The sequence below is a fragment of the Microcaecilia unicolor genome, chromosome 1, assembly GCF_901765095.1.
Source record: "Microcaecilia unicolor chromosome 1, aMicUni1.1, whole genome shotgun sequence".
In the NCBI taxonomy this organism is placed as follows: domain Eukaryota; kingdom Metazoa; phylum Chordata; class Amphibia; order Gymnophiona; family Siphonopidae; genus Microcaecilia; species Microcaecilia unicolor.
Window position 1 is genome coordinate 575,050,874 of NC_044031.1, and position 25,258 is coordinate 575,076,131.

General features: G+C 43.2%; 1 protein-coding gene across 1 annotated transcript in view; it reads right to left on the reverse strand.

The window, feature by feature from the left end:
* The window catches only part of TAF2 (TATA-box binding protein associated factor 2), a 377,955-nt gene that overhangs the window by 163,679 nt on the left and 189,018 nt on the right, over positions 1-25,258 (reverse strand). Inside the window, exons 14-16 of the mRNA XM_030218511.1 lie at positions 20,767-20,876; positions 18,707-18,772; positions 13,902-14,154 (exon numbers count right to left, since the gene is read on the reverse strand). Coding sequence (XP_030074371.1) covers positions 13,902-14,154; positions 18,707-18,772; positions 20,767-20,876 — 429 coding nt within the window. The remainder of the gene's footprint in view (positions 1-13,901; positions 14,155-18,706; positions 18,773-20,766; positions 20,877-25,258) is intronic.

Here is a 25,258-nt window from a genome sequence, read left to right on the forward strand (position 1 = left end):
AAAATGTAATCGCCACCAAAACAGTTCCAGAGTGTTTAATTTCAAGCAATTATGTTATATTTGTATACTGCCTCCCTCAAACAGAGGTTTGACCGAAGTATTTCCCAACATAAGAAATAGACAACATCCAATAAATGATACAATACAGTAAAAATAAAGGCATCAATCCAATCCCAATATATTTAAAATTAATGGGTCAATATTTAAATTTCATGGTTGGCAATTCTGTTTAAATGAGGTCTGTGGCATTTAAATAAAAACCAACGGCACCAGTGATATTTGAACTGCTATCCCAGTGATTTTAAACCTTTTCATTTGTGACACACAAACAAGGTGCAAAATTTGTCAAGGCACATCATCAGTTTTTTTTAAAGGATATATTTTATGATTTAACAAGCATTAAGGTCGTGCTTAGCCTGGTGGTTAGAGGTTAGGCTTTGATCCTGGCTAGAGAATGACACGGGGACGGGGATCTGTGGTAACTGCAGGGATGGGGACAGAGCCCGCGAGGACAGGGCGGGGACAGATCCCATGGGGATGGGGACAAGCTTTGTCCCCATGACATTTTCTACTTTGAAGCCTGTTAATGAACTGGACTGTTTTTTTTATGTTTGATTGATGTAGACGACAATATTTTTATTTTTTGGAAAAACAAGCAAACATGGTGGCCACAGCTAGCAAATTTTGCATGGGGGATTCTGTACATCCTACCAGCACATATTCTAAGAAGGCATCTTCTATTGCAGGAGGGACTGTGGAAGACAGAACTAGACTGAATCCTGAGATTGTTGATGACTCCTTATTCATCCACAGATTTAAAAATCATAACAGTACTTCATAGGGCATATTTCTCCTCTCTAGGACATACAGAACGGGTTGTATTTTGTACCCCTGGACATTTTAACAGGATGGATTAGGATTCCTTGGGGTAGTAGAAGTCAGCTATTGTTGGGGTTGGAAGGGTAGAGGGTGGTGGTGGTGGGAGGGTTTATTATAGCTGCTCATTGTTTTCTATTTGTAATTTATACACAACAGTTGCACATCATATTCTTCCTTTTTATACTTTAATACAAAGATTTAAATATAAAATCATGAATGTTCGAGGTTTCTGCAGATGAGAACAAAGCCCACGGGGACAGAACCTGCGGGGACGGGGCGGGGATGAAGACAAGGCTTGCGGGGACGGGACAGAGACAGAACCCACAGGTATGGGGTAGGGATGGGGACAAATTTTATCCCCATGTCATTCTCTAATCCTGGCAACCTGGGTTCAATTCCCACTGCAGCTCCTTATGACCTTGGAAGTCACTTAACCCTCCACTGCCCCACGTACAAAACAAATTTAGATTGTGAGCCCTCTAGGGAAGGAGAAAGTACCTGCATATAATGTGTACAGCACTGCATACATCTAATAGCGCTACAGAAATGATTAGTAGTAGTGGTAGTGATTAGTAGTAATAGTAATTAAAATTTTAATCATTGTGTTATCTTTATAGGCACAAATAACATGCATTCAAAAACAAAAATTTTAACGCGAATACCTCCTCTCACACACACACCAACCTCTTATCTTAAAAAAATAAAAAGTGGGGCTATGTGCTTGGTAATGTTTCATGATGTCCCTTGTCTGAGGGAGGATGCTTGACAAGTATACCTAACACTGAGTACTATGTGCGTTACTATCTAAACTAATGCCAGCCACACCTAATTCAGTCATCATCTAATTTATGGTTTGTTTGTTTTTTAAATTAAAAAATCTATCTAAGTCTAAGAAGCCTTGAAAATAAAATAAACATAATTAGGAACTAAATGCAGACCATCACCAAATACAGGTTGCAAATTAGAAACAAAAATATGAAAACAAAAATAGCACTGGTAATCCCAAGAAGTCACAACTCAAAATGGTCAAAACTGTGGAGCAGAATAAGGGTTCTGACTCCCATCCAACATCCAGGCAGCTCCATACCATTCTGCCATTAGGAAAAGAAGCTAAAGCACCAAGAACATTTAAAGCCCTTGAATATAATAATGTCAGCACCAGAACAGAATATACTGAAATATTCCTGCTCTGAGATAACATTTTGCATAACAAGGAACAGGCATGCAAATTGCTGTAGGACAGTCAGTAATACTATTAATTTCATTACAGCACAGGGGTTCTCAATAATGTTGCTTTACTTAGTTTGAACCACATATTTAATTTGTGTTCACTACATCAAAAAACAGAAATCTTCATGCAATCAAGGCAGATCATATATAAAAGGAAAGAACATTCAAAAGGGAAAAGTGGAAGACAATTTAAGTCATAGCATAGTACAACTGCTTACAGTACTTGTTTAGAATGAAAGAAATATCCAGTAGCCAAATTCATTCTGTATAAACAAACAAATATTTTTTTCTAAGCAGAGGTCCCTCTTCTGTGGGAGGCCCAGGCCACAAAGCCCTGTTCCCTCCCTACCCCTATATCTGAGTCCATCATTTCAAACTCCAGCTTTTCTACCCAAATCAAGCAACCACAGTGTCAGGCCACAGCTTAGACCTGTGGGAAACACCAGCATGGGCTTCATATCAATTTAATTTTCTCATAATACAAATATTATGTTGAAAACCACTGGCTTATGAAATGATAGACTCAGATACAGGGGAGGTCGCCACCCACACTCACCAGTAGATGGTGACCTCTGATGCTGCTGGCCCATGTGTGTATGTCAGTGACATGAGCCTTGCTAACCTCAGCCCAGGCAGATAGGAAGTGTGGCTGTGCTAAATTACTGAAGAGAAGAGGAGGCAATACTTGGATGTCTTGGAGAACTCTGGGAAGATAGGTGGTCACTGAGATGCTTGTACACTCCCATAGGAGCCTCACAGACCTGCAGGGGATTTTCACAGAATCCCAGGGTATTCCCGCGGACTCCCACAAACCCCGTTCCTATGCAGCAGCTCACCATGGGACACCTGGGGAACAGCGGCACACTGGCTGAAAACCCACTATGCTAGCCAGATAAAATTAGATCATCAATTTTGCTGTGTTAAATTTATCCAGATAGCTTTACAGATTCGAATACTGCCATTAACCAGATAACTTTTGCCTCCATCCCTGAATTACAAGGATAACACCATGGTAGTCTGTAATGATTTTCAGCAGCACTAGCCGGATAGTGCTGCTGAAAATAAACAAATGGCTGAGTTCAGTAGCACTTATCCAAATTATTGGCACTGCCATATTGATAAGTACATTTGAACATTGGCCTTAAGATTTTATTTTAGTGTTCATTTCTTTCTTTACCGTAACAGGGCTTAATTTGTGCTGGAAAAGGGTGGAATGGCATTCTGGCACTTCTGTAGGTTCAAGAACGGATGTCACCACTCATGAATACCTGCTCATTGCCAGCAACCTGTGCGAGACAAAACATTATTGCTCCCCTAGCTGGGAGGAAGCAGGGAGGACAGAGGAGCTCAGACATGCATGTGACACCAGTTGCTGAAATATTAACTCGACCAACTTGAGCTGTGCAGTCTCTGTCATGACTGAAGGTAGATATGTAGTTTTCCCATTTCTCTAACAGAGAGACAGAGGGGGAGATAGAGTCCAGTATGCTTTACTTATCTAATTTTTAATGAAAGCATCATTACAAATGCAAGAAATAGATCCCTCAAGGGAAATCATGCCAGGCCCTACTCCATGTACACCACACAGACCACAGCTCAATTTTGTGAACCTCTCTAGCTTCGCATTTGGCTGGGTGTTAAACCTCCACAGATTGCACTGGCACACCTGGCTCCTGTTTGCCTGAAGAAAAAGAAAGCAAGGCTGAGGGAGGAGGAGGAGGAAGGAACGCTGACTCCTCTGAGTTATCCCCCTCCAAGGAGGCCTACATTCAGAAGAGTCAGGGCCGGTCTTAGGCCGAGGCAACCAAGGCAGCCGCATAGGGCCCCGCACGGCGCGCCTCAACTCTGCCTCCTCCGCTCCATCCCGCTCCCGCAACGGCTTAAAAAACACCAATGGGAATACTCGGCGTTCCTCCAAAGCCCTCAGCTTTTCCGGGAGAATCCTGAGATACCCTTGACCCCTATCCAAGTTGCCTTTGCTTTGCGAAGTGTTTATTTTTAAATTAATGGAACGCAAGACAGTGCCCTGCAACCCCCACCCCCCACTTTCAGCATGCTTCTCTGTAGGGCCGTCCTCCTAAAATGCCCCCTATAGCACTTCTTCACCCGCCACCCTTCTACTGGCCGGAAGGAGATGACTGTCCCGCCCCCTATTCTCCAATCTGAGGGTGGAGTTGAAGACTAGGCCGGCCCCCTTTCGTGATGTCAAGTGAAGCCACCAACCACGGCTGCAAAGTGTGCGGTAAATAAAAGCACGTGCTGCTGCTTTTGCAGCCTGTGATCCCGGGCAGCATGGGCATGCGTCAGCACCGACATGTCTTGCAGGTGCACCTGCGCCCAAGCACGTGGCGGAGGGTGCGCGTTGCCTCTCTCTCTCCTTGCAGGAATTCCTTGTTTTAAAAAGCGGAGCCCTCTCTGTGGCATTTCCTTTCCTCGTTTGGTGCACAAAAAATGCTTTTTTGGCACACCCAGAACATTACAATCAGCATTCTAGTGGCAGTTACCTGCGGTAAGTGCTGTAGCTGAAAGAACCTCTCTGCAAAGTGGGGGAGGCTTACTGTGCTTTCGAGGTGGCCTTTGAACCCCCTCACCCTGCTCATTTCAGCTGGATCTGGAGTAGACTCGTCGGTATCCCTGCAGATGTCAGCATGCATGTTGCAAATTAAAAGATAACGAGCACAGAAGTCTAGTATTAGCACTGGATACAGTTTTATTCCGTATCAATGGGGTGGAGCTAGGGTGGGGGTGGGGCTAGGGCGGGGCGGGGCTAGGATGGGGCCCACCAAATTGTTCTGCACAGGGCCCCGCACTTGCTAAGACCGGGCCAAAGAAGAGTGCCCTGAAAATAACCTCAGGTGTGTGGGCTGAGCTGGCAGAAAAAACTGCTGCTTTGGCCAAGCACATAAGAACATAAGCATTGCCACACTGGGACAGACTGAAGGTCCATCAAGCCCAGTATCCTGTTTCCAACTGTGGCCAATCCAGGTCACAAGTACCTGGCAAGATCCCAGAACAGTAAAACAGACTTTAAGCTGCTTATCCTAGAAATAAGCAGGGGATTTTCCCAAGTCCATCTTAATAATTTTATTTATTTATTGCATTTGTATCCCACATTATCCCACCTGCTTGCAGGTTCAATGTGGCTTACATAGTTTTGTTTTATTTTACGAAATGTCCAAACCTTTTTAAAATTCTGCTAAGCTAACTGCTTTTACCACATTTTCTGGCAATGAATTCCAGAGTTTAATTACACATTGAGTGAAGAAATATTTTCTCCGGTTTTAAACTTCATTGCATGCCCCTAGTCCTAGCATTTTTGGAAAGCGTAAACAAGCGATTTTATAGACCCTTATCATATCTCCCCTCAGCCATCTTTTCTCCAAGCTGAAGAGCCCTAGCTGCTTTAGCCCTTCCTCATAGGGAAGTCGTCCCATCCCCTTTATTATTTTCAACGCCCTTCTATGTACCTTTTCTAATTCAGCTATATCTTTTTTTAGATGTAGTGACCAGAATTGAACGCAGTATTTAAGGTGCAGTTGCACAGCTGCGCAATACAAAGGCATTATAACATTCTCATTTTTGTTTTAAATTCCTTTCCTAACAATTCCTGAAAAAAGCTTGGATGCCAGTCTAAACACCCAGCCTCTGACACAAGCTCCCTCAGGACTATCCGGAAAAACAAAACAAAAGAAACCCAAATAAACAATAGGACAACAATCTTCCCTGTGGTATGGGGGCAAAATCCCATCCATTTCCACTACTGTAGCCTGGAACAAGCATCACAGAGTTTAAAGCTCTTCTTATATTTTGAGATGAGGGAGCAACTTCCCATCCAGTTAGTTAAATCCCTTCCAGGGAAACAGAAGAAAATCACAGTGAATGGTGGTGGGGGGTGGGGAGAGAACTCAGACTCCACCAAGAATCATCCTTGCTCCAGATCCAATTCACCTGCCCTATACTTTTTTTTTTTAATGGAACTTAAAACCTCAATTTAGGTGTCCCTCTGCTCAACTGACACCCAGTGCTCTAACTGGGCCAAGAGCTACCTCAGTAACCAGTCCAGAAGCTGCATGGTCCACCCAACACCATTGCTGGAAACAGAAAAATACTGAGCATCTAAAGTGGTATAGTGCTGTTATGAGTGAAGCACGTATGATTTTTTTTTCTCTGTATTTATGGGCACAACCCACAGGTTCTGTACTGATTTGGTGACAGCACTATGGAATAAAGAAATTCAACAATGGAAGTTTACAATTATATATTGCCTATGGTCCGGTTAAGCGAAGATACTTACCTGTAGCAGGTATTCTCCAATGGCAGAAGGCCTTATAGTCTCACATGGGGGTAACACGATCTGCGTTGCCCAGTCCGGAGCTTGTGTCAAGCTTTTACAGAGCTCTTTGGAGACCTAGTCACATTCTACCACATATGTGCAAGTGCCTTCCTGCCCGCTGTGAGAGCGCACGACCACCAGTACAATACTAGAGCATAAAAGAAAAGAGGAGACAACTACAAGGGGAGATGGAAGGGTATGTGAGAATATAAGGCCCGCTGTCCTCAGAGAATACCTGCTACAGGTAAGAATCTTCGCTTTCTCTGAGGACAAGCAGCCTATGATTCTCACATTTGGGAATCCCTAGCTATCATGCTCACTGAAAACAATAACCATTGGTAAATTGGACTACGCAATGATGAAGTTAACACAGATTAACCTGAATCTATATACAATCTGAGTGAAAGTACAGCCTGGAACAGAATGAAACAGGCCTAGTAGGGTGGAGATGGACTCTAGACCCAAAACAAATTCTGCAGAACTGTCTGTCCAAACCAACTGTCACGCTGGGTATGCTGCTGAAGGCAATAGTGAGATGTGAATGTGTGGACAGAAGACCACGTTGAAGCCTTGCAAATTTCTTCAATGGAGGCTGACCTCAAGTGGGCAGCCATGGCCCTAACACTGTGAGATTTGATATGACCCTCAAGAGCCAGCCCAGCCTGGGCAAAAGTAAAAGAAATGATATCTGCCAGACAAATGGAGACGTTGTGTTTCTCGATGGCAACCCCCATCCTGTTGGGATCAAGAGAAACAAAAAGCTGGGTGGACTGTCTGTAGGGCTTAGTCCACTCCAAGTAAAAGGCCAATTCTCACTTGCAGTCCGAGGTGTGCAGTGCGCTTTCACCAGGATGGGAATGAGGTGGGGGAAAGAATGTTGGCAAGACAATCGACTAGTTCAGATAGAACGCCAACATAACTTTAGGAAGGAACTTAGGGTGCATACAGACAACTACTCTGTTGTGATGAAACTTAGTGTACGGTGCATCCACTAAGGCCTGAAGCTCACTGACCCTGCAAGCTGAATTAACAGGAACCAAAAATATGACCTTTCACGTCAAGAACGTCAGATGACAGGTATCAAGTGGCTCAAAGGAGCTTTTATCAGCTGGATGAGAATGACTTTGAGGTCCCATGACACAGGGGAAGGTTTGACAGGGGCTTTGCCAATAGCAAATCTCTCATGAAGTGAACAACTAGAGGCTATCCAGAGATGGGCTTACCCTTTACACGGTGATGGTAAGCACTAACTGCACTGAGGTGAACCCTTGCAGAGTTGGTTTTAAGACCAGACTCAGAGAGGGGTAGAAGGTATTCAAGCAGGGCCTGTGTAGGGCAGGAAATAAGATCTAGGGCTCTGCCCTCACACAAGACAGCAAAAACTCCTCCATTTGAAAGAGTATCACCTCTTGGTGGAATTTTTCTTGGTAGCCAGTAAGACCCAGGAGACACCCTCAGGAAGATGCAAGGAAGTAAAGTCTAAGACATCAACATCCAGGCTGTGAGGGACAGAGACTGGAGGTTGGGATGCAGAAGAGATCCCTCATACTGCTTAATGAGGTCCGGAAAACACGTCAATCTCCATGGTTCTTCAGAGGATAACTCCAGAAGAAGAGGGAACCAGATTTACCTGGGCCATTATGGGACTATCAGGTTTGTGATTCCCTGGTGTTGCTTGAGTTTCAGTAAAGTCTTCCCTACAAGAGGTATGGGAGGATATGCATACAGAATACCTGACCCCAATAAAGGAGGAAGGCATCCAATGCTATTTTGTTGTGGGCCTGGAGACTGGAACAGAACTGAGGAACTTTGTGATTGGATTGAGCAGCAAAGAGATCCACTGAGGGGGTAGCCCACACTTGGAATTCCTCGCAAGCAACACCCATGTTGAGTGACAACTTGTGCGGTTGCATGACCCTGCTCAGTCTGTCGGCAAGGCTGTTGGATTTGCCCACCAGGTAAGTGACCTTGAGGAGCATTCAATGCTGGACTTCCCATTACCACATTCCGATGGCCTCCTGACACAGAGGGAGTGATCCGATGTCCCCTGCTGGTTGGTGTAATTCATGGCAACTTGATTGTCAGTTTGGTTGATCAGCTGATCTGTGAAAGTCTTTAGAGAGTTCCAGATCTCCCGGAGCTCCAAAAGGTTAATGTGAAGATCCGTCTCCTGGGCTGACCAAAAACCTTGAGTGTTTAACTCGTCTACGTGAGCATCCCACACCAGATGGGATGCATCGCTGTCAGCACCTTCATGGGCTGTGGAATTTGGAATGGGAGTCCCAGAGTCAAATTGGATCTAATCATCCACCAAAGCAGAGACTGAACCAGTTCTTGTGACACTTGGATGAAATCCTCCAGGTTTCCTGTGGCCTGACACCACTGGGAAGCTAGGGTTCATTGGACAGTTCTCATGTGAAGATATGTCATGGGTGTCACATGAACAGTGGTGTCCATGTGGCCCAACAACAACAACATCTGCTGAGCTGTGACCTGCTTGAACTTGAACGGCAAGGACGACAAGAGCATTCACCCGTGCCACAAGGAGGAAAGCCCAAGCCCTGCTGGGTGTCTAGCAGGGCTCCAAAGAACTCCAATCGCTGGACAAGGAGCAGATGGGACTTGGGGTAGTTTAAAACAAACCCTAGCAGCTCTTTAGATTGTAAGCTCCTTTGAGCAGGGACCTTTTTGTTTATTTTGTACAGCGCTGTGTAACCCTAGTAGCGCTCTAGAAATGTTAAGTAGTAGTAGTAGTAACACCAGAATAGTCATCCGCATGGACTCCTGAGCACTGTTCTTCGATATGCTCTTTAATAGCGAATCGTTGAGATAGGGTACACACGGACTCCCAGTTTGCGTAGCAATGCTGCAACTACATCAAGACACTTGATGAAAACCTGGGGAGCCAATGCAAGGCCAAAAGGCAGCATGCGGTACTGGAAGTGACGTGTCCCCAGCCAGAATCGAAGATATCTCCTGTGAGCTGGAAGTATCTGGATGTCAGTGTAAGCATACTTTAAATACAGAGAGCATTGCCAACCATTTTCCTGAATCATGGAGAGAAGGATGCCTAAGGAAACCATTTTGGACTTTTCTTTGACCAGGAATTTTTTCAGGACCTTTAGGTCTAGGATGGGACGCATTCCCCCGTCTTCTTTTGTACAAGAAAGTACCTGGAATAGAATACCTTCCCTTCTTCCCCTAGTGAGTGGGCTTGGCCACATGGGCCTTTAGAAGGTCAGAGAGTTCCTCTGCAAGTACCTGCTTGTGCTAAGAGCTAAATCAAATTGCTCTCGGTGGGCAATCTGACTGTCTCTTTCCCCAATACAGGGTGTAACTGAGATGGACTATTTGTAGGATCCATTGATCAGAGGTTATTAGGAGCCACCTTTCTCAAAAAAACTTCAGCCTCTCCGCTCATCCCCTGCTTTTACTGGGACGCTGTCTGGGTCTTAGGCACACCCTGTTGAAAAGAATGAGTGTGCTGGGGTTGAGCATGCTGAGGTTGGCAAGAAGTGGTATACCTTTGCCTCTGTGAGTTGTAAGTACTCCTTTTCGACTTGCCGAAAAACCTCCTAGATGAGGAAGTAGTTCCAGAAGGCGCCTGGTGGAAGAGAGTATCAATGGTATCAGTGTACTTCTTGATGAGGTCAGTGAGTTCCTCCACCTTCTCTCCAAAAAGATTATCCCCCTGGCACATAGCATCCAGCAACCTCTGTTGGAATGCGGGGTCCAAGTCAGAGACATGCAGCCATGAGAGTCTGCACATCGCTAACCTCTAAGCACAGATCCTAGATGCTACATCAAAAGTGTCGTAGGCGCTCTGGCCAAGAACTTACAACAACATGCCTTCTGCTAATTGAACAAATTCAGCCTGTGCAAGAGGGAGAGAGTCTGCCAAATCAGACATACTACTCACCAATGACCATAAGTACAGTCTCATGTAGAGCTGGTATGATTGGATAAGGGAGATGAGCATAGAGGACTGATACATCTTCCGCACAAAAGAATCCAGGGTTCTAGTTTCTCTTACAGGGGGCGCTGAAGCACAGTCCCTAGAATCCTGGTCCTTTTGAGCGCAGATTGCACCACTAGGGAATGATGAGGCAACTGAGACTTACCAAACACAAGGGAAGACTGAATCCGGTACATAGTGTCAATCTTCATGGGAAGGACAGGGACGGACAGAGGGGACTCCCAGTTCTTTACTTAACCGACCTGCAAGATCTCATGAAGCCGGACCATCACAGCCTCTCTAGGAGGAGACTCGTAGTCCAGGATCCTCAAACATCTTAGCCCTGGACTTGCCCTATGGAATGGCATTCACTATTTCATTAATAAAAGATGGGAAGGAAAGGTTCTTTCCTGTACAGGGGAGGGATTAAGACAGGATGCCATAAGACTCCTCCTCTGAGAAGTATCGTGGATCCTCCTCCAACTCCCATGAGCACTCCTCATTGGTGTCAGCCAGGAACTGCTCATGGGAAGGCTGAGACCGAGCCAACCTCAACGAAGATGAACCATGTCCCCGAGAAGGGCATCGAGGAGTCGGCCACTAGCCTCGAATCTGGCAAAGCTTCCTCCACTGAAGTCGAAGGGGTTTCAACACAGGTGGCGCTGGCGTGACCCCACTGCAGGCTGATGGCCATGTAGGACATCAGCAAGAGGCATAACAGGTGCAAGCTCCCAGACACCAATGCATTTTGTTGTATAAACCCCGCCAAAAGCTCAGACAGCAAGGCCCGGAGACACTCATTGAGGGCCGATATCGGGAAAAGCTGGGGCACAGGTGTAGAAGCAGGCTGCTGAACTTGTGGAATCGAAGCGGGTGTCTGGTTTTGGCTGTCTAGTAACCCATGCATCAACACCTCCTGTATGAAGGGGAAGAGGTCCTCCCAGCACTGATGCTTCTCGGATGCTGGGGAATCCCTCGGTGCCCTGGAGCTCCTCCCAGCACCAATGCTTCTCGGATGCTGGGGAATCCCTCGGTGCCCTGGAGCTCCAGGCACCATGCGTTGAGGGCGATCGATGCCGATGCTTCTTCTGATGCTTGCCATCGACGCTCCTCAGTGCCAACGAGGCCGATGTCAAGTCCTCACATTGACTCGGGTTTGGGTCCGACGCCAATATGTCTTGGGGGGCCTTCATAGCAGCCAGCGTCAAGACAAGTAGAGACCTACTCAATGCACGGTAACTCCCACTGTCTAAGGGTCTCGCAGCCATACGGACTGATGCATCCCATGCCAATGCAACACCTGATGCCAATGCCGACACAGACATCGAGGTTTTGGACCTGACTCCAAAAAGTTTCTCTCTTTGAGCCCCTCTGGCTAACTCTTCTTTTCAACTACAGCAACTCTTTTTTTCTTCATACGAAGACACAGAAGACAGTTAGAAGGGGTATACTTGGGCCCCAAACACTGGAAACACCAAGAATGGGTGTCTTTGCCAGAGATGGTCCTATTGCACTGGGAACCTTCGATGACAAAGTAAGAAAAAACAGCTGTGGCTAAATCAAAAGACTCAATGTTGGCAAAAATGAAGGGAAGAACCAGTCTGAAGATCAGGCCTAAATGCAGCCTACTGAGAGAAGTAAAATAAATAAATCCTAAAAAAAATGGAAAATAAACTAAAAATGTAAGGAAGAATACTCCGAACGAGGTACAAAATAAACAAACTAAAAGAAAAACCGGGAAGGCACAAAAAGCAGCTCTCGTTAGAAAATCAAACCGGCAGCTGTGAGGAGAGAAGAGAAATACACGTCCACTCCTTGCTGCAGAAAAAAAACAGAACTGGTGATCAAGCAGGAAGGGAACATATAGACAAACAAGCTAGATTAACAGGATAGTCAAGTAACTAACTTCAGAATAAATTGTGCTGCAGTCAGAAAAGGTGCATGCCACTGGTCTCAACTTGCAATTTCCTGCTCCAGTATGTGCAGCCAATGATAATTCTTGCCTGCATGACTGCCTAGTTGGTTGCCTCTTTCATTAAAGATTTAGGAGAAGAGCCAGGCTTTCACCTTCTTCCTGAAGTACAGGTGTTTGTGTACAGCATTTATTATTTATTTGGATTTTGCTCACATCTTTTTCAGTAGTAGCTCAAGGTGAGTTACATTCAGGTACACTGGATATTTCCTTGTCCCTGGAGGGCTCACAATCTAAGGGCACTGTTTACTAAGCTGCGCTGTAGGCAAGCTAACGTTTTAGTGTGCACTAAAAATTCGCATGTGCTAACAATAGACACACCTATTATACTCCTATGGGTGTCTCTAGCGTTAGCATGTGCTAATCTTTAGAACGCGATAAAAGGTTTGCATACCTACAGTGTAGCTTAGTAAACAGGGCCCTAAGTTTGTACCTGAGGCAATGGAGAGTTAAGTGACTTGCCCAAGATCACAAGGAGCAGCAGTAGGAATTGAACCAGGCACCTCTGGATGTCAAGACCAGTGCTCTAACCACTAGGCCACTCCTCCATGTCTAGTAGTGCTACAAAATTAAGTAGTAGTAGTAGAGACATGCAGTCAATTTACTCAGAGCTGTAGGTAAGCCTGGTTCAATAGGTATATACAGATACATGTCATCTGCGTAAATGTAGAAATAAGGTGTATGACCAAATCATGCCAACAAGTGGCTTGAGGTAGATAATAAACAGGTGATAGTATCCTACAGATCGGTGCCCAAGGTGGTAATGAAGTGTCTACAAATAGTATCCTATATAGGATCTGTTCCACTGATACCGCTTTCTGCCAATTGTGCTACCATGATATTGTGCTGAGAAAATACTGCTTGCCCCCTATGCAGGTACCACTGCATGCCAGTTGCTTGAAAATGGAAGAGTGAACAATAGGCATAGGTTTGGATTTTCAAAACAACACCCATTTTTGGCCAGAAAAATTATCCACAAAGAACTGATCTCTGCAGGTACTTTTTCATACGGTAATAATCAAAGAAAAACTACTCTTGTAGCTTTGCTTTGATTAATGGTACAAACCCTATGAGTAAAACTACCCACGAAGTTTGCGTCAGCGCAGGCCTCTTGAATATTGCCTCTAAAATGATTAAAAGCTGCCTTGAGTGCCATCAAGTTAAAAAGTTAAGCATATCGTTAGGAATCCAAGAAGAAAGGTTCAACAGCCTCACAACCACAAAACCCAAACACAAACAACAAAAAAAAAGCCTATATAAGGAACAAAAGAATTTCAGCTCCAGAGAGTTTTCAGAGATTCATCTAATCTTATTGGATAAACTCCCTAGCTCTCCAGCACATCAATGCAATAGTCACAAACAGCTACTATTTTAGACAGTACCACCACAGTTTTAATTTCAAATGAACCACATTAAAAGCACCTGATAAGTGATTCAAAAATGCTAGGTATCAGGTCTGTGTAAGAGGTATTATATCTTTTGACTTTTTTCTATATCATCTACCAGCTTTTTTTCATGTTGCATGAACTCACCTTGGCAAGACAGAAGCATGCCAGCATTCTCACTTGGTAGAAGCACTGTTCTTGTTCCAATATATCAGTCAGTGCAAGTCGTGATGCTGGAGTAGGAAAGCTTTCAAGTGCTAAAATGGATTCTTCCTGTGCAACTACATCTCTCTCATAGCGTAGCTGGTATTGCCACATAAAATCGGTTTGCTCAAACTCCACCTTTCTCAGTACAGACATATCTGGATCTATTCTTATCCAGAGTAAGGGGGAATCAACACTAAAAAGAGAGGACAGGCAAAAAATTTAAAAATCAGAGTTTGTGCAAAGCTCACATATTATAAACACAAGTGTTACTTTGTAAAGGTTCAATTTATACATTTTTTTGTGGAGGAGTGGCCTAATGGTTAGTGCAGTGGGCTTTGATCATGGCAACCTGGGTTCAATTCCCACTGTAGCTCCTTGTGACCTTGGGCAAGTCACTTAACCCTCCATTACCCCACGTACAAAAACTTAGATTATGAGCCCTCTAGGGCCAGAGAAAGTAACTGCATATAATGTGTACAGTGCTGTGTACGTCTAGTAGCGCTATAGAAATGATTAGTAGTAGTAAAAGTTTCCAGCAGAAAAATACTCACCATATTTGTAGAATAACAATAACATCCTAATTATAAATAAGGGGATTGCAAATAGTTGATAATACCTAGTTTTTTTTTTCTTTTGGAGATGAAATTTGCATATGGTTATGATGACTAACCAAATGCAAGACTTTTCTTTTTAGTTCCAGTAACTTTATTCAATTGTTTAACTTTACAATATCCACAAAGCAGTAACTGTACACCAATATGACACTGGACCAATATTATACAACAAAAGAGATGATACCATAAAATTCTTTTCAAAAAAAGCCCAAACTTGTCAACAACTCAGGAACCAATGTTAATTGCCACTGCCACTACCCTCATGCCTCACACAAGTATATTAGACTCCACCAAATATTTAGGTCTAAAATAGTGTTATCATTCCAATGCAACAGAATTATCTTAATGACCAATGAAACCACTCAGGAGAATAGCAAGGAATAAGACTGTGGGAGACCAGAACTATTCAAATTATGATGCAACAAAACATGAAAGCTCTCTAATTTTTAAAATGGTACAAATATGTTCCCGCACATTGTACCTCCAAACGTTTTGGAACAAACAAACAAAAATTATAAGGGAAAATGCATCCAACTCCAGCTGGCAAGATCAGTATTTATTACTCTTTCATCATTTTTATATCATCTGCCTATCCACAGACACTACAGATGGTTTAAAAAAAAAAACCAAACCCCCACATAAAATACAACATATCGTGTATTACTTAGACCTATGAGAGAGGTGTGGAGGGTGCTGGTGAGGAAATTGGGGGGAAACCCTATTATCTCTGATCAGTTATCTATTCGAGGCAATGTTGCTTTTGAACCAGGGTTGGATAAATCTACTTTTATTACTTGGGAGCAAAAGGGGGTCATGATGCTAGAACACTTGTTGGTAGGGGAGGGAGACTTGATTACATTTACAGCATTACAGTCCCAGATAGGGGTCACGTGGGGGAACCGCTTTGCGTACGTCCAAGTTAAGCATAATATTGCATCTCTGGCAAGTCACTTTTGGGGTGTCATTTAGGGTCCCATGTAGGACAATTTTTCCAAGAGATATTAGATGGGGAGCTGCTGGTATCGGGGCTGCACAGATCCCTCGTCAAAAGAGAGCCTCAAAAAAACTACACAGTTTTGAAGAACAGATGGGAGGTGGATTCAGGGGTCTCCTTGGAGGACTGGGATATTGCGGCCATGTTGCGGGGCATCCCGGCCATAATGCTAGATGAGAGACTTAGAGAATGCGGCTATAGGGTGATACTTTGAGCCTATTGGCTCACGTGGGGAGGTCAGGAGATAGTGCCTGTTCTAAATATGGCCATCGACCCCATTCATTTTACCATGCCTTTTGGTCATGCCCGAGCATCCGGAATTTCTGGATGCATATTAATAGATTTTTGACTAGATTATTCAGGAAGGACATTCAAGGGTCACTAGAACAATTTCTGCTAGACAAACCTAGAGCTTTTCATCCCCTACCTAGATATGCTGGCCTCCTAAGTCGCAAATTAAGTCTAATGACTCGAAAATGTATACTACAATATTGGACTTCACTGAAGCCACTGGCTTACTGGCACTGGAGGAACCTGGTACACCTTTTGGCAACTTGGGAGGCATAAGATGTGTGGGGGTCCCCTAAGCGTAAGATGCGCTTTATACAGATTTGGAATCCCTTCCTACAGATCCTGAGCCCTCGAGGTCGTAGTATGATTATCAATACTGTATTTTGAAAATATTTTCAGAATAGCCACTCTAGCAGTTTGTTTCCATCATTTTTAGTTCAATTTTTACTTATTCATATTTATTTGTTACATTTGTATCCCACCTTTTCCCACTTATTAGTAGGCTCAAAGTGGCTTACATAGTTCCGGAGAGGTGGTTACAGACTCCGGTGTGAACAAATATAGTATAGGGGTACTATTACAGTGACAAGTACAGTAAAGAAGTATCGGTAAATAGGTTGGGGTGATTCAAACAAAACTTTAGGGTGTGATCAGGCATCGGGGTTGAAAACAGTCCGTTTCCTGATTAAAATGCCATATATTTTATTTTATGTTTTTATTTTTGTTACATTTGTACCCCACGCTTTCCCACTCATGGCAAGCTCAATGCAGCTTACATGGGGCAATGGAGGGTTAAGTGACTTGCCCAGAGTCACAAGGAGCTGCCTGTGCCTGAAGTGGGAATCAAACTCAGTTCCCCAGGACCAAAGTCCACCACCCTAACCACTAGGCCACTCCACAGCAGATCTATGGATCTCTGTGCATTTCTGGTTCTGACATTATGAAAAATTGCAGCCTGCTAGGAGTAGTACTGAAATTCGTGCGGCTCTCTGTATATAAAGGTTGCCCTCTCCTACCTTTAGGTCATCTATTTCATTGAGCAACAACTGATATAGTCGCCAAGTTGCAAGAATTCAAGTTTTTTTTGCAATTCTACCAAATCATCCTCTACAGCTGTAATCAGCTGCTTTGCCTGATCAAGGTGACCCGCTACTACTAATATATCTGTTCGCATCCCTGCCACTTTGGTATGTAAACTCCCCAGTTGCACATTTATAAAACTGTCACCTTCTTGTATGGTCTGTAAAACTAATTCCAGGTCAGCACTGAGTTTCCCTTCTATTAAGAACCAGGAGCACCTCGCCCAGAGTAGCAGGCAGAGAAATGCTGACTGTTGACCTCACGGCCCTCTAAGTGAGCTAGGCATTCAGACATTGTTGCTTATCTGGCAGATTTCTGCACCTTGGATGGTAAATCAGCTGCTTTAGTCTGTTTTTAATATCAGGGTGAGGTGGCATAGTCAGATATGAGTCCGCCAGGATACCCACTTGGAGGTTGGAGGATTAAGATAGTAGTATACAGGCCCACTGCAGGAGCTCAGTTTGCATGTCCTCACCCTCCAGCAACCATCACATAACCATCCAGCTTGGTGATTTTTGAACTCCAGATTGATGCTATGGATTTAGGTTTCAAGGGCGAATGCTGGTTATCTGCATTGTTGAAAGGGAAAGAGAATTGAGTATGGCAAAAAGCATGTGTGGTTTATTAGACGATTTGGAGAGCACTGACTTGATATAAAATGTAGTGCTTTCTGTGCTTCATCTTCAAGAGGGTTGTGCAATTCTTTTGTAATAGATCTTTGACATGTAGAATTTCATGCAGCAGTCTGAAGAGAAACCTCACTTTCTTTAGGGCCCTGCCATTTTCAAGGGATATGACAGATACTGTTTACATTTTTTTAACCCCTTGTGCAGTATGTCCAGTTTACCCCAGTGTATTCATGGTCACACAGCCATCTAAATAAATCAATTCTGGTAGGGAAAAGATTACTCTGTAGGGTGATTAGGAGTCTACATATAAAATCTTCTCTAGTTATCCATTTCAGATAAGCTTGCTGGCATCCCTCAATGACAAGACAATTTAAAAAATCCTCAATGACATCACAATGTACTCTGACCTCAATGAGAAGTCACCTTCTCCTTTCCTTCCTTAAAGACAGCTGACATGCATCACATGTTGCTATATTCAAACCATGTTTATCAGCGTGCTACAGCCAATCATCAAGGGCAGGGTTAACACAATGTGGTCTATACTCCCTGAGATTATAACTAATTTAAACTGGCCTGTTTCATTATAGGGAATGGTGTGTGGGTATTTTAGTAACTGTCTTTGTAGCGGGTTTGTGGGCAGAGCCACAGGCGCTCAGACCCTCCAGTATTGTCCTTGCTTTGGCAAGCAACTCCCTGGATGTCTGCCTGTCATGCCACTCACAACACTTAATGTTCTTGTTTATGGCTGCTGGATTGCAGACTGAACATATGCAGACCACCCTGACGAACAGTATGAGCACAAACTGCCTTTGATTATACTGGGAGAACTGAAACTCAATAGAAATGTCATGCAGGATGAAATTTACTTGCACTCAACGTCTGTGGACATGACTAGTTTATTACACTGCTCTTGGCTTTTTGATTTGAATGGGCGAATCTGCACAAAACAATTCAGGTCCAGAAGCAAATAATTACTTTGTGTTAACCCAATTATTCTTATTCTACACATTTGCTGAAAACATCTCCAAATGGCACATCATGATATACTGTTTATATGATATAACCATTTACAAGATGTGATGTTCATACCACTTTAAATTTTAAGAAAATTTCCACACTCTCAAAGAATTAACTTACTCCATTGCAGAAAGATCCATATCTACTTCTTCTCCATTCATAAGTGGAATCTTTTTCTTTTTATTTCTATATTTGGGGGAAAAAGCCACACAAATTAAGACTTTAATAACTTGTATTATAAATGCAATAGAAGTCTTATTTGTATTACAAGTGATCTGATCTACCAGGACCAAGGAGGGTAATTTTATAATAGGTCACCCTCTGTAAGTACCAGTTATGGTGCCTATTTTAAGCCTATTCTATAAAGAAAAGTAGGCATCTAAAAGTAGGCGAAATGACTTATATCAGCCCTTTGGTTGGTAAATGCTCGCACATAGATGTTAGCATGTATGTACATAAACGATAGAATTCTTTAATTTACAAACATACCTGTGCGTTCCCCCACGTCCTGTCCAAACTCCGCCAGTAACCATGGCAAAGTATGCACTATCTAATCATGGCATGTACTTTTCTACTAGTCAATATTCTGTAAGAGGTCATTTAGAATACCACCATTTATACACCTTCCTGCTGCCTACAACTAGGTGGCTCCTTATAAAATTATCACTAAGCATTTTATCTCCTGAAAATGTCCCATTTTACTGAGTATACTGTCTGGAATGTTAATAGCAACTGATGTTTTTCTGAAACTGGGGTGAAAAATAAATAAAATCATTCTTCAACTCTGGGACAAAGTGTTGCAGCACAGGTTTGAGTCTCCTGTTTGAACAAAATAGTAAGCCTCAGAAACACTGCAGAGGTGATGTACTTGAACCTAAGAAGGTAAATATGAGTGGTAGAACTAGGTTGGAATTGAGGTTGGAGTGGGGACAGACTCAGGAGTAATGTCAGGAAGTATTTTTTCACAGAAAGGGTGGTAGATACGTGGAATGCCCTCCCGCGGGAGGTGGTGGAGATGAAAACGGTAATGGAATTCAAACATGTGTGGGATAAACACAAAGGAATCCTGTGTAGAAGGAATGAATCTATGGAATCTTAGCGGAAATTGGGTGGCGACGCCAGTAATTGGAGAGTAAAACCAATGCTGGGCGGACTTCTATGGTATGTGCCCTGATCATGGCTGAATAGGAGCTTTGACGTTAGCTTCAGAACTTTTAGTACAGGAACAGTGCTGGGTGGACTTTTACAGTCTGTGCCCTGAGAAAGGCAGGGACGAATCAAACTCGGGTATACACTTAAAAGTAGCACATACCATGCAAAATGAGTTTATCTTGTTGGGCAGACTGGATGGACCATTCAGGTCTTTATCTGCCGTCATTTACTACGTAATATTGCTGTGATCAAAACCCCTGCTGGTACAAGTGTAATATGGAGGAGACCTCACTCTAGCCCTTAGCTAATGAGAGAAGCTTAGAGCGAGGGGGATAACCCTCAATTCTTTCAGCGAGAGCATTAACTCTCTAGTCCACTAGGTATTATTCCTTAATTAAATGGCATTTAGTTTCCAATAGGTTAAGGAATGGATTAGATTAAATATAGAAACACAAAAAATGGCAGCAGATAAAGACCATATCGCCTATCCAGTCTGTCCATCCATACAAACTTTTAAACTCTACAATGTCTTCCACTTCCTTAAAGACCCTCTATACTTGTACTATGCTTTTTTGTATTCAGAGTCCTCATCTCCAACACCTCCACTGGGTGGCTAGGCTGTTCCATGCATCCACTACCCTTTTTGAGAAGTACTATTACCTTAGCTTACTCCTCGGCCTATCTCCTTTCACCTTCATCTTATGCCCCCTCCCCCATTCCAGAGCTTCCTTTCAGTTGAATACCATAGAAGTATTCAAATATCTCTATCACATATCCCTTCTCCTATCTTCCTTCTAAAGTAAGCATACTGAAATCTTCATGTCCATCCTCAAGAGAAACAACACAATCAATACAATCAAATTAGAACAATTTAAAAAACAATGCAATATACAAGACATAAAAACAGAACTATAAAAGCTAAACTCCTGAGATTAAAAATTGATAAAATACTAACAGAATTGCCATAATATATCATAGCTGAATACAAAGGCTCAGCAAGTAACTAAGGCTTATAATTCTAAACCTACCTTCTGCTTTTTGAATGACATGGTATATCATGTTTCAAACTGTTTTCCTCAATTTGCAGTGTGTGGTTGAAAGACCCATCCAGCTCTTGCACAGTCACTTTAAGTGGGCCCTTCAAAGGAGAAAAATATGCATTCATAACCACAGAAAGGATCCACAGCACAAACACAACCCAGACATGTTCATTTAATCTATTCATTTCCATTTTGTATGTATGATTTGCCAATATATTTTCTCTCATATATGGACAGAAACAGAAGAGTAAGGTATCTGCTGGCAGTTCAAACACAAAACCAAGGAGAAAAAGTCAAATACTGTAGAAAATTTATTGTGATCAATACACCTTTGAGACTTGACACGGTGCTGTGTTTCCTTTTACTGCTACTCACAGAAAAAATACTTTGTTCTACAGCGCAGTCCTACTGCAGGCAATTGTTTGAAGGTGCCTTTTCTTATTTTATACATAAAGAGTCAATAAGGCCCTTCATTTGATACCAAATTAGACTACACTCTTACAGACTCCTGAAGCAGGCGACAACGCCAAAACACGGTGTTGATTTGATGAGATTTTACTTTACTAGTTAGAAGATACTGGCCAATTTGCCACAGTTCTTTTGCCTACTAGAATGACAACTTTGTTGGGGTTGAAGGAGAAAAGCAGCTGTATAGACTTTGATCACTTCAATCCTTTTAAATTAGTACAAAAAAGTCTGCTTACAGTCTAGAGTGTGGAGGAACTGATTGCATGGATTCTCCTGTGGGCTTCAATATTTCCTTAGTAACATGGAAAAGAGTAAGAATTTGGGATGACCTCACAATTAATCTGTTAGGAAAACTGAGTATATGGTTTATAAGTTTACTTATTCTTCTAGCTGGGGTAACTGCTACTGGAAAAAGCACTCTACAGGTTACATAGTTGAATGAGGTAGATTTCACTGGATCAAAAACTGAGGCTTTGAAAGAGATGCAAAAATAACAATGAGGCTCCACAGCACAGGAGGCTTCTATAACAGTGGTCTGACATCAAGAAGCCTCTTTGGAAACTGAGAATTGATAGGGCATTGGGAAGTTGGAAGTTTATCAAGTGGATCATGACAGGCTGACAGAGGACTGAAATGTACTTTGATCAAGGATATTTGGAATTCTAAATGAAAGAGATGCACCAGAAGTGCAATATATTATTATTAGGATAACAGATGGGGTTGTGAATATTCATGAAGCACTAGATGAAAACCCTCTTTCACTTAAAGAGTGAAGGAATAGCTTAAATGTTACAGGAGAGACAGGTTCAAATCTCACTGATCCTCTTTGTAATATTGGGCATGTCACTTAAACCTCAGGGATAAACCTACTATTCCTGAAATCAACTTGCCTTCAGCTTCTGAGAAAGGTATAAGCTAAATCCAATTACATTTGCTTTTTCTTAAAGATGTATGTATCTCTGGTAGCTGGTTTTCTTGCACCAAAAAAGATGTCTTAATTACACATTGATAGTCGTAGAGTTGAGACTAAATGCTGCTAATTATCAGGCTGTAAGAGAGGTGCTGTTGCTGGGAGATTTCAATCTGCCAGATGTAGATTGGAAGGTTCCATCTGCGGAATCGGAAAGAAGTAGAGAGATCGTGGATGCTTTTCTGCCCGTCTTCAAGTCTTTGCTTAAAGCCCACCTCTTCAATGCTGCGTTCGGCACCTAACCCTTACCGTTCAGTGAATCCAGACTGCCCCAATTTGACTGCCCCTATCGGACCGACCGTTCACTTGTCTATTAGATTGTAAGCTCTTTGAGCAGGGACTGTCTCTCTTTGTTAAATTGTACAGCGCTGCGTAACCCTAGTAGCGCTCTAGAAATGTTAAGTAGTAGTAGTAGTAAAGTGCTCTACTCAGACAAATGGTGACGGAACCCACGAGGGAGGGAGCGACGCTGGATCTGGTGCTCACAAATGGGGATAGTGTGTCAAATGTCCGAGTGGGTGCCCACCTGGGCAGCAGTGACCATCAAATGGTTTGGTTTGATATGACAGCTGAAGTGGAGGGCGGCCACTCAAAACTCAACGTCCTGGATTTCAAGCATGCTGACTTTAGTAAAATGGGGGAATACCTGAGGAAGGAGCTGATGGGCTGGGAGGACATACGAGAAGTGGAAGGGCAGTGGTCCAGGCTGAAAGAAACTATAAATATGGTCACAAACCTTTATGTAAGGAGAGTAAATAAAAGCAAGAGAAAAAGGAAACCGATATGGTTCTCCAAGCAAGTGGCTGAGAAAATAAAGGCTAAAGAGTTGGCGTTCCAGAAATACAGAACAACTCAAGAAGAGGAACACGGAGAGGAATACCGGATGAAACTGAAGGAAGCCAAGAGAGAGATACATCTGGCAAAAGTGCAAGCGGAAGAACAAATGGCTAGAAATGTAAGGAGGGGTGACAAAAATTTCTTCTTCCTTTAGTGAAAGGAAAATGACTAAAAAGGGAATTGTGAGACTGAAAGATGCTGCGAACCGCTATGTAGATAATGATGAAGAAAAGGCAAATTTGCTAAGTAGATACTTTTGTTCTGTTTTCACAGAAGAAAATCCTGGAGAAGGACCGCGACTGACTGGCAAAAGTACATATGAGAGTGGAGTAGATATAGCACCGTTCATGGAAGAGAGTGTGTATGAACAACTAGGAAACCTAAAGGTGGACAAAGCCATGGGACCGGACGGGATCCACCCCAGGATATTGAGGGAGCTCAGAGAGGTTCTGGCTGGTCCTCTTAAAAATTTGGAGACAAGAGAGGTTCCATGCAATTGGAGAACGGCAGAAGTGGTCCCTCTTCACAAAAGTGGTGATAGGGAAGAAGCTGAAAACTACAGGCCGGTAAGCCTCACTTCGGTTATTGGAAAAGTAATGGCAGCGATGCTGAAGGAAAGGATAGTGAATTTCCTGGAAGCCAATAAGTTGCAAGATCCGAAACAACATGGTTTTACCAAAGGGAAATTGTGTCAAACGAATCTCATTGAATTCTTTGACTGGGTGACCGTAGAATTGAATCAAGGACGTGCTATAGAGGTAATCTACTTAGATTTCAGCAAAGCTTTTGACACGGTTCCCCACAGGAGGCTCGAATAAACTGGACGGGCTGAAGAATGGACCTGAAGTGGTGAACTGGATTAGGAACTGGTTGACGGACAGACAGAGGGTGGTGGTGAATGGAATTCGCTCGGAGGGAAAGGTGAGTAGTGGAGTGCCTCAGGGATCGGTGCTGGGGCCGATTCTGTTCAATATATTTGTGAGTGACATTGCCGAAGTGTTAGAAGGTAAAGTTTGCCATTTTGCGGACGATACTAAGATTTGTAACAGAGTGGACACCAGGGAGGGAGTGGAAAACATGAAAAAGGATCTGCGGAAGCTAGAAGAATGGTCTAAGGTTTGGCAATTAAAATTCAATGCGAAGAAATGCAAAGTCATGCACTTAGGGACTAGAAATCCACGAGAGACGTATGTGTTAGGCGGGGAGAGTCTGATAGGTACGGACGGGGAGAGGGATCTTGGGGTGATAGTATCTGAAGGCGATGAAACAGTGTGACAAGGCGGTAGCCGTAGCGAGAAGGTTGCTAGGCTGTATTGAGAGAGGTGTGACCAGCAGAATAAAAGAGGTTTTAATGTCCCTGTATAAATCGTTGGTGAGGCCCCACCTGGAGTATTGTGTTCAGTTTTGGAGGCCGTATCTTGCTAAGAATGTAAAAAGAATTGAAGCAGTGCAAAGAAAAGCTACGAGAATGGTATGGGATTTGTGTTACAAGACGTATGAGAAGAGACTTGCTGACCTGAACATGTATACCCTGGAGGAAAGGAGAAACGGGGGTGATATGATACAGACATTCAAATATTTGAACGGTATTAATCCGCAAACGAACCTTTTCCGTAGATGGGAAGGCGGTAGAACTAGAGGACATGAAATGAGATTGAAGGGGGGCAGACTCAAGAAAAATGTCAGGAAGTATTTTTTCAAGGAGAGAGTGGTAGATACTTGGAATGCCCTCCCGCGGGTGGAGATGAAAACGGTAACGGAATTCAAACATGCGTGGGATAAACATAAATGAATCCTGTTCAGAAGGAATGGATCCTCAGAAGCTTAGCAGAGATTGGGAGGCGGGGCTGGGGTTTGGGGAGGCGGGGCTAGTGCTGGGCAAGACTTCTACGGTCTGTGCCCTGAAAATGGCAGATACAAATCAAGGTAAGGTATACACAAAAAGTAGCACATATGAGTTTATCTTGTTGGGCAGACTGGATGGACCGTGCAAGACTTTTTCTGCCGTCATCTACTATGTTACTATGTAACTTGAGACTGGGATGAAGGTGACAGCCCTTGTTCTGAATGATCAACGATGGAAACAATGGACATAGTAATACAGTAGATGACGGCAGAAAAAGACCTGCACGGTCCATCCAGACTGCCCAACAAGATAACTCATATTTGCTACTTTTTGTGTATACCCTACTTTGATTTGTACCT